This window comes from Poecilia formosa, unplaced genomic scaffold (assembly GCF_000485575.1).
Source record: "Poecilia formosa unplaced genomic scaffold, Poecilia_formosa-5.1.2 Scaffold32, whole genome shotgun sequence".
Classification (NCBI taxonomy): Eukaryota; Metazoa; Chordata; class Actinopteri; order Cyprinodontiformes; family Poeciliidae; genus Poecilia; species Poecilia formosa.
The window spans coordinates 629,706-638,960 of record NW_006799971.1 but is presented as its reverse complement, the minus strand read 5'-3'; the positions used below and the strand labels follow the sequence as shown (position 1 = coordinate 638,960).

Genomic DNA, 9,255 nt, shown 5'->3' with positions numbered 1-9,255 from the left:
TATATGTTAACCAATTCTCTGTGGCATTCTCTTTGACTGAAAGGTGGTGGCCGAGGATTCCGATGGACCATCCCACAATCACATCCGCTACTCCATTGTGGACGGCAACCAAGGCAGCCCGTTCACCATGGAGCCGCTGCGCGGGGAGCTTAAAGTCGCTCGCCAGCTGGACAGAGAGAGAGTAAGTGGAGCAGCCGATACTTCCTGGCTGTTCTCATGCAATGTAATCCATTGAGGAACTAATTGCAGTGAATGCAAAATCCAATCAGACTCATGCCGACTTAATAGGGAGGCTTGTTTAGTGATTTGCATTATTGCTTAGAAGAGCACTTTTGTTCATGTACAGTAACTCCTGCTCTCTGTTTCCCCCAGATGTCTGGGTACACTCTGAAAGTGGTCGCCGTGGACAACGGGGTGCCCCCTCTCTCCAGCAGCGCCATAATCAACATTGACATCTCAGACGTCAATGATAACCCACCCCTTTTCTCCCAGGCCAACTACAGCCTCATCATCCAGGTGAGAGGGGGCTGAGGGGGGTCAGTGCAGATTGCTGATCAGAGTGAAAAAGATAGATGGAGAGGGAGAAAGAGACGAGGGGCTGCAGGAGGGATCGCAGCGGACACAGAGAGAGATTAGGCGAAAGAAATAACGGACGGCTTTGCGAGCAGAATATCAAGAAGGAGGAGGATGGAGGAAGAACAAAGGTAGAAAGAAGGGAGAAGCAGGGGGATTGAAAGACAGAGGTTGAATCTTAAAGTGCAGGAACACAGATCAGGGATGGAGGGAGTGAAGGAGAGGGAAATCTACAAGGTGGAAAGATGAGAGGGGATGGCTTATTAGAGGAAGGGGGGAGGATAAGAAACATTAAAGGGAGCTGCATCAATAGAGTGGTGGAAGCTCAGTAGAAGAGAGAATGCTTTCTTCCCTCAGCATTTAGGAAGGATAGTAAAGCGACTGATGCACTAAAGTTAACTGATGAATGAACTCAGCAAGTTTAGACCTTTGTTAGAAGGATGAATATGCTAAACTAGTGGAGCATGCTATTAACTGATAATTATATCTATAATTCTGAAAGTGAACATCCAGAGCTCCTACATGTCAATCCTACATCCATAAATCCATGCAGCCTTTGGCTAAAAACGCTTCATGAAAACTTATATTTGAATATTTTAAACGGGACTAGAACAAACCAAAACTCTATCCGGGAAGTTCCTCCAAAAGTGTGTTTGAACCCCTGGTGGTGGGATGAGGAACATCAGGTATGACACTAAGACTATTTGGACATTCTTACTATGGATGCACATTAGGTATTTATATGGCTTTTACTACTTGCCTCAACATTCATTGAGCAGATAATTCAATGAAATAATTATTTTTATCTATCTCTTTATGCTCCTTATCGACAGTGTCCTATAAGTTACATATACAGCTACATTCATCTTTAGAAAACATACAAAAGCAAATTCAGTAACGCCACGTCAGAACAAATGCTCTCCTACAACACTTTATAAAACAAAGCTAAACAGTTAGAACACAGGAAAACTGTTGCCACATATCAGCCAATTTCATATAAATGAGACGATTTATGACTGTCAGGGTTTCCAAAGAATTGTATGATATTTACTTTATACTGGATTCAATTTGCAACTCATTTATTTATGTGATCAGTGGACAGAACACATGCCAGCTTGCTGCAGAGCATCAGATCTGAACATTGCTTCACCTCTTCACTGCCTGTGCTTTATGGCCTATTAGGGTTTGATCAAAGTATTGCAGTAAATTCTCTTAAATCAACCATGAGGGGGAAAATCCAGAGCTACACATACTGTATACACCCACAGGAAGATCGATAGCTTTTTTTTTTTTTTAGCTCTGCAGAATGAATGTAATGGGTTGCAAAAGATTCAATAGATGTCAGATGTGGACATTATTCAGGCACAAAAAGGAGAACAATTTCTTTTCAAACTTTTGCTGTTCTTTTAACTTCTACTGTCTGATCAGACAAAGCCAACAGAGACCTTAGAAAATAAAGAATCATGGAGGTATCTCTTCTTTTGTCCAGTTGGAAAAACTATGAAAAGTCAGAAATGGTCAGCATTAAAGCAGAACCTTCCAGAAGCAGGATGCTTCAAGCTAAGTTCTGTCATTAACATGTCATCTCCATTACTCAAACTATTTTTAAAAGAACACAGAGGTTTCATTGATCTGGTCTTACTTTATTTGTTGCCTTGATGAAATTAGAAATAGATGCAAACACACACACACACACACACACATGCACGCACACATGCACACAATGTACTCAATTTAATGGATATGTTTGCAGGAGTATGTTTGAAAGTCAGAAGAATGTCCTTTTAGTCCTAAGGGCTTTTAAATAATTGATAGCTGAATGTTTCTGGTAGATCAGAAGCAAAAGGTAATACATTCCAGCTGACCAGCTGAAATAAACTGAAATAAAAGCTTGCAAATGTCATTCTCTATGTAGTGACTCTCTGTTGTGAGTTTCAAAACTATTCCGATTGACTGAGATGCACCTATTTTCCATGGAGGTGGGATCAGTTTCAGATGGCCTTTTGTCCAGCTCAGCGACGCTCTTTCAGTTCACAAAGCAGCATTGATGCATTTCACAAGTCAATGACTTCAAGCAAAGCACGTCTTCTCATCACACCTCTTGTGACTCTCAGGAGAATCGACCAAAAGGCACCAGCATTCTTCAGCTGGCCGTGAGCGATCGAGACGCTTCACACAACGGCCCACCTTTCACCTTCACCATCGTGGAGGGGAATGAGGGCAGCGTTTTCCACATCAACCAGCAGGGAGCGCTGGTGACCACAGGGGTGCTGAGCAGGAAAACTAAAGAACACTACTTACTTCAAGCGCAGGTGAGTCCCAGAGTCGAGGTGAGACAAGGGTCAGCGGTTTGCATCAATTTAAACTTTGGAGCTTTGGCAGATTTCTGTTAATCCCCATTCTTTTCCCTCCTGCCTTCCATCGCTTCTCCAAGCAGTCTGAACCCCCTGAAGTATTTTACTGAGAGCTTGCTGCACCGAGAGCAACTTTACCAGAGAAGCTGAATAGAAGTAAAATCTAATTTGATTTGATTTGATTTAAATAGAAGTATCAATCAATCAGTCAAGTTTATTTTTATAGAGCATTTCAGCAACAAGGCAGTTCAAAGTGCTTCACATCACTTACATTAAAACATAAAAACATCAAAAACACATCAACAGTTGTGAAAGCCAATAACCAATATTGCATTTTGTCACGAGTTATTGTTAAAATCATCATTACATTTCTAATATGTTAATCAATGTTTTATTAATTATGGCTCCAAAGCAATACTAAATAGGTGAATTTTTAGTCTTGATTTAAAGGAACTCAGCATTTCGTCTATTTTGCAGTTTTCTTGAAGTTTGTTCCAGATTTGTGGTGCACAGAAGCTGAATGCTGCGTCACCAGAACTAGAACCAGAGAGACCCGAGAGGTCTGGAAGGTTGATACAACAACAGCAGATCTTTAATGTATTGTGGTGCTAAACCGTTGAGTGATTTACAAACTAACAAAAGTATTTTAAAAGTCTATAAAAGTCCACAGCTGCTTCAAAGCACCTTATAGATGACTAAATAGGACAGAGAGCAGCTTTGATTTGGCTCTGTCACGTGTTACCTCGGTGGAAGGGAACAGAGGAGAAATGTGTGGGCAGATGGGACATGAAAAGTGTGATGTCGTTGTGCACACAAGACTCAAGCTCCGATGTGAGTCATTGCTGTTGGTTGTTTTCCTGCAGAACCAACAGCTAAATCTCTTGAAAGTGTGGTTGTTAAGATGTTTGATCTCGTTAATGTTTTGTTGGCTCTCTGTATCTGGTGCATTTGCAATGTGTGGATGCTGTTAGCCGAGGGACTGAGGCAGCAGTGGAAGAGTTTGATTGCCCTCTGGTGTTAGAAGGCAGGTAACGCCTCACTGTCCTGCTCTCCTGTGCAGGTGTCCGACAGTGGCAAGCCCCAGCTGTCCTCCACTGCCTTCGTCAGCGTACGAATCATCGAAGAGAGCATTTATCCCCCTGCCGTACTTCCGCTGGACATTTTTGTCTCTGTTGCTGGCGATGAGTACCCCGGGGGCGTGTTGGGAAAGATCCATGCCACTGACCAGGATATCTACGACACCCTCACCTACAGCCTCGCTGCTCCCGCTTCCTCGCCAGCAGACGAGAGCAGAGCCTTGTTTTCGGTCTTGGCCTCGGATGGCAAAATCATCGCCCTGCGGCCGCTTGATGTGGGCCAGTACCCTCTGAACGTGACGGTGACCGATGGACGCTTCACAACCCCAGCCGACGTCAATGTGCACATTCGCCAAGCGACTCGTCAGGCCTTGGACAACTCCATTGCGGTGCGCTTCGGAAGCATCGCCCCAGAGGAGTTCATCGGGGACTACTGGAGGAACTTCCAGCGGGCGCTCAGGAACATCGCCGGGGTCCGCAGGAGCGAGGTCCAGTTGGTGAGCCTTCAGCCAGAGCAAGGAGATCTGGACGTCCTGTTGACCCTGGAGAGATCTGGGAGCCCCTACCAGTCCCAGGAGGTAAGACCAACCAGAACAGGATGTTTCAAAAGGGTGTATTTTATTTTTCACTCATGAGATTTTATTAATTTAGCATAATTTTAAAATCAGCTGTCCAATTTATTAGTTTTAGGCAACCTTTTTCTTTACTATTATGTAAAATCAACTTTTTTGAGCATATAATGTTATTTCCTCATCAAAAACATAGCTGGAGTGTTACTTTGATTCTTTCAAGCATGTTTGAGAAATCCTTTAGTCTCTCATAGAAACCATTCAGCTGAGCAAAACTCCTGGTGGGACCAAGCTCCACCTTTAAGGCACAGCTCCTCCTTGGAGCTGCAGTTTCTAATCTTCAGAGCTTCAACTTCACAGAGCATCCCTTCCTCATAACTCCCCCTCTCAGCTCCTTCAGACTAGCCAGCAGGAATTAGCAAACACCCAGTGGAACTGATTATTTGCTGAGATCAGAATATGAGTTACTTCTCAGTGAAACTCTGGTAAAAACATTAGAGGGTTAATAGAGGAGCCATGTTGTGATGACTTCCTGAATTCGGAGTTTCTGAAAGAGACATAGTTTGTAAAGAGACAGAGGCCCAATTTCAAGGCATTAAATTATGAAGTCAAATTTATTTTTTTGTCATATTTCATATTCATAGAATTTTTATAACTGAAGGTAACATAGGTAGCATTATTGAGCAGGAAGAACCAAATCTGCTCCTGGAAGGCCGGTGTCCTGACAGTTTTCAATGCGTCTCTCTTCCAACACGGCTGATTCAAATGCTCCAACTACAGCCTCAGCATGTAAAGCCTTTTGCAGAGGTCTGCCAATGACCATCATTTGATTCATGTTTGGTGAGCCAGAGAGAGAACTGAAACATACAGAAGATTGTCCAGTGAGGACTGACTTTGGACACCCCGGTCACACTAATCCCTTTGACTGAGTCATTTCCTGCTGAATTTTCATCAGGTTGTCTTCCGCAAGCTGAACTCCTCAGCGGCTATGATCGAGGACATGATCGGGGTCCGCATCGTGCGCGTGGTTCAGAAGCTGTGTGCGGGTCTGGATTGCCCGCTGCACTTCTGTGATGAGGTCGTCTCTCTGGATAAAACCGCCATGTCCACGTACAGTACAGCCCGCCTCAGCTTTGTCACGCCGCGGCATGTGAGGACGGCCACGTGCCAGTGTGACGGTACTTCAATCACACAAACACACACATTGGGTGTTTTGTTCCAGTAAGTCTCCTGTTGATAACTGCGGTGTGTCGTGACATTTAGGCGGTAAGTGTCCTGTCCTGAACAACGTGTGTGAGAACAGCCCCTGTCCAGAGGGGATGGACTGCGTGGCTGACCCCAGAGACACCGTCTACAGCTGTGTGTGTCCAGAGGCCAAAAAGGGCAAATGCTCCGGTAGGAACTTTTCCTTTTTTTTATATTAAAACCTTTTCTACATGAACTGCCGTCTCTGGAGTTGTAAAGTTGCAGTCCATTAGCTGACCTGATAAATGTACAAATAGCATTTACAAATATAAATTAGCTTATTGTAAATATGCAATGGAGATGTTTTTTTATTTTTTTTATTTTTTTATCGCATCACACAATTCACATGATCAACAACAGATGTTACTACTGTCAGTAAAGATGAGGAAGATGACAGGAAGTGGTAGGAGGATGATGGCAGGGCATGTTGTTTAATGACTTATTGTGTGAATAAATGTTTTCACGCGTAATTTTAATTGCATTTCTTATGAAAACACCAACATTTTGCACACATTTATAATGGAATTCGATTTTGCAGACAGTCGCTGTTGATGCCACTCACCTAAAATGCTGAAAATTGTCTCATTTCATTGGCCGGCTGATTTCTCTCTGCATCTAGGGGGAAAAAAAACAACAAAAAAAAACAAAAACGTTTGTACTTGTACTGGGAGGAAATAAAACTATTGCAAGTTATTTTAGTCATTGTTTGTGTGAGAACATTTTAGGTAATTTGTAGATGCTGAGAGACAAAATACAAACAACTCGTCAACACTGTAAGAATGTCATGACTAGCTAAATGTTAGATGCTAACAGTGCTAAAGTAAACTATCGGCTCCGTGGTTACTATTGATGCTAAAGTACGAGGCTATTTGGCTTTCTGACGTTTTTTTTTTTCTGTGCAAAACTCAAAAAGGTTTTCTTTTTGATCGATGTTGGTCAGGTCTTCACTCCTGAACCCCGTGTCGTTTCATCTAGTCTCCTGAGCTCCATGTGTTGGTTTTGTAGTGCTTTGCTTCTCTTGCTGTTCTCAGTAAATGTTTTTTTTTGTCTCAGATGGCCACTCACTGACCTTCAGTGGAAACGGTTATGTGAAGTACCGTCTGATGGAGAATGACAACAAGGAGCTGATGAAGTTGTCTCTGAGGCTCCGGACCTTCTCCAGCCACGCCACTGTCATGTACGCCAAAGGAACAGACTACAGCATCCTTGAGGTGTGTTCAAACTCATTATGTAGTCGCATCTTCAAATTTGAACCTTTGTCCTCCACATTTAAAAGCCGCATAAGGAAACAGACCTCGCCCTTTCTCTGAGCCCATTCTGTCTGAGAGTTGAAGGGTTCACAAGGGCATTTAAAAGCTCCATTCACACGCCTCACTATGGGAATGTGGCTAGCTGGGAGGAAAAAAAAACTAACACAAGCTATTTTAGTACTGAAGGGAAGCAGACAGGAGTTTTACACACATTCCATTTTCAGTCTGTCTGGAGGATCGCTCTGCATGCCAGACAAAGAGGTGTTTAAGTTCCAGGCTGCCATCTAAGGATTTTAACACCAATTGTTTTCATATTTTAGATGTTTGAACAGAATAAAGCTTCCTTTAGTGTCTAAATGAAGCTTTAATCATTTAATCATTTTTTGACTGTATGAAAATGAGTGTTTTACTCAAAACTGCGAAAAACAGTTTTGCGAGCTGAGACCAGGTTAAATGATTGGCCTGCTGACATTTCCTGCACATTTAGAGTTTGTTCCGACTCTGGAACTCAGCAGCGTTTTGTCTCTTGAAACAGATTGTAAACGGACGCCTGCAGTACAAATTTGACTGCGGCAGCGGCCCTGGCCTGGTGTCGGTCCACAGTGCCCAGGTTAACGACGGGGAGTGGCACTCCGTCTCCCTGGAGGTGGACGGTAATTACGCCAAGCTGGTTCTGGACCAGGTGCACGCCGCCTCGGGCACGGCCCCGGGCACGCTGCGTACGCTCAACCTCGACAACAACATTTACTTCGGCGGACACGTCCGCCAGCACTCCTCGCAGCGCCTGGGCCGCAGCCTGTCCGTCGCCAACGGGCTGCGCGGCTGCATGGAGGCCATGGCACTGAACGGCCTGGAACTGCCGCTGAACAGTCGGGCGCGGCGGGCGCAGGCCGTGCTGGAGGACATGGTGGACGTGGCCCCGGGCTGCGCTCTCGCGCCTGAGGAGAGTTGCTCCAGCAACCCCTGCACCAACGGAGGGAGCTGCGTCTCTTTGTCCAACGGAGGTGAGTCTTTCTCTGCTCCTTTGATCATCTGCACCGATTCACATCGACCCTAAACCAGAAGAATCATAAATTATAGACAGAAGAGATACATCAAGGCAGTCTCATCTGCAGGTTTTTTTTTTAAAGAAATATGCAAAATTTGTTCAGATTTACACAAAATACCTGCATAATTAAAGAAAAAAATCCCATTCCTCATCAGAATTCTGATTGCATGAATGTTACGCTCAGCGCCTCGTCCTCATTAGCCTTCTTTTGCCTGAACTCCACAGGATACTTCTGCAAGTGTCCTTCCTCCTTCATGGGCTCCCAGTGTGAGCTTGCAATAAGCCCCTGCGCCTCCAACCCCTGCCTGTACGGCGGCACCTGCGTTCCCCGCGTCGACGACTTCTACTGCCAGTGCCGGGGCCAGTACTCCGGACAGAGGTAACGGTGATAGGAATGTGCTGCTAATAAATCAGCCCAGCTTCCATGTGTGATTTCTAATGTATGAAAACCATTCCTCTCATCTCATGTTTAGATTACATTTTTTGATGGAAGGAATGTTGTGTTAATTTAAGAATTTAGTGATTTATTTGATTGTACTACTCCAGCAACTTTTGAAAAACAGCCATTGGATGCAAAAGTGAATTTGTTTATTTTTCTTATACCAAAACAGTCACATCTATACATTCAAAACATGAAGGTCCACTACTAATGGTTGCTTAGGAACCGTCCACTACACCCATCCTTAAGCTTGTTGGTTAACTTTACTACATTGGTTACATTACACGTACTGGGATTTGATGTGTCGGTTTAATAGCATTAGTATTTCATTATAAAACAGGAGGATAAACACATATAGGTCAAGTTGCTTTGTAAATAATTTTCTGAAAAAATGTAGTTTTTTTATTATTTTCAACTCATTTATCGTTGCAAAACCCAGATATAGAAAGACCTGAAAAAAAGTTCCAATTTGTGTGAGTCCTCTGGAGATGAACATGTTCTGCTTTGAGATTTTTTAAAATGTTTGTTTGTGTAAGGCTTGGCAAAAATATAACATTAAAAATGTAATATAAAATATTTAGCATTTTGTGAAAGTGTTACACATAAATTATATACACATACATATTTTAGACATTTAAATGATCACCCCAAAATTTCTACTTGTTGGTTATTCTGGTTCAGTAATCACAGAGATCCTGCTC

The 9,255-nt window shown here is 43.4% G+C and overlaps 1 protein-coding gene across 10 annotated transcripts in view; it reads left to right on the top strand.

Annotated features, from left to right (window-relative positions):
• fat1a (FAT atypical cadherin 1a) overlaps positions 1-9,255 on the top strand; it is a 97,062-nt gene that overhangs the window by 78,131 nt on the left and 9,676 nt on the right. For all 10 annotated transcript variants that reach the window (XR_476029.2, XR_001661783.1, XR_001661784.1 and 7 more), the window contains 9 exons: positions 44-181; positions 373-516; positions 2,688-2,885; positions 3,988-4,581; positions 5,528-5,750; positions 5,836-5,967; positions 6,871-7,028; positions 7,603-8,071; positions 8,341-8,494. Coding sequence is in view for 6 of the 10 variants with exons in the window: in XM_016670287.1 (XP_016525773.1) it covers positions 44-181; positions 373-516; positions 2,688-2,885; positions 3,988-4,581; positions 5,528-5,750; positions 5,836-5,967; positions 6,871-7,028; positions 7,603-8,071; positions 8,341-8,494 (2,210 nt within the window). In the remaining 4 variants the exon portion in view is untranslated. The remainder of the gene's footprint in view (positions 1-43; positions 182-372; positions 517-2,687; positions 2,886-3,987; positions 4,582-5,527; positions 5,751-5,835; positions 5,968-6,870; positions 7,029-7,602; positions 8,072-8,340; positions 8,495-9,255) is intronic.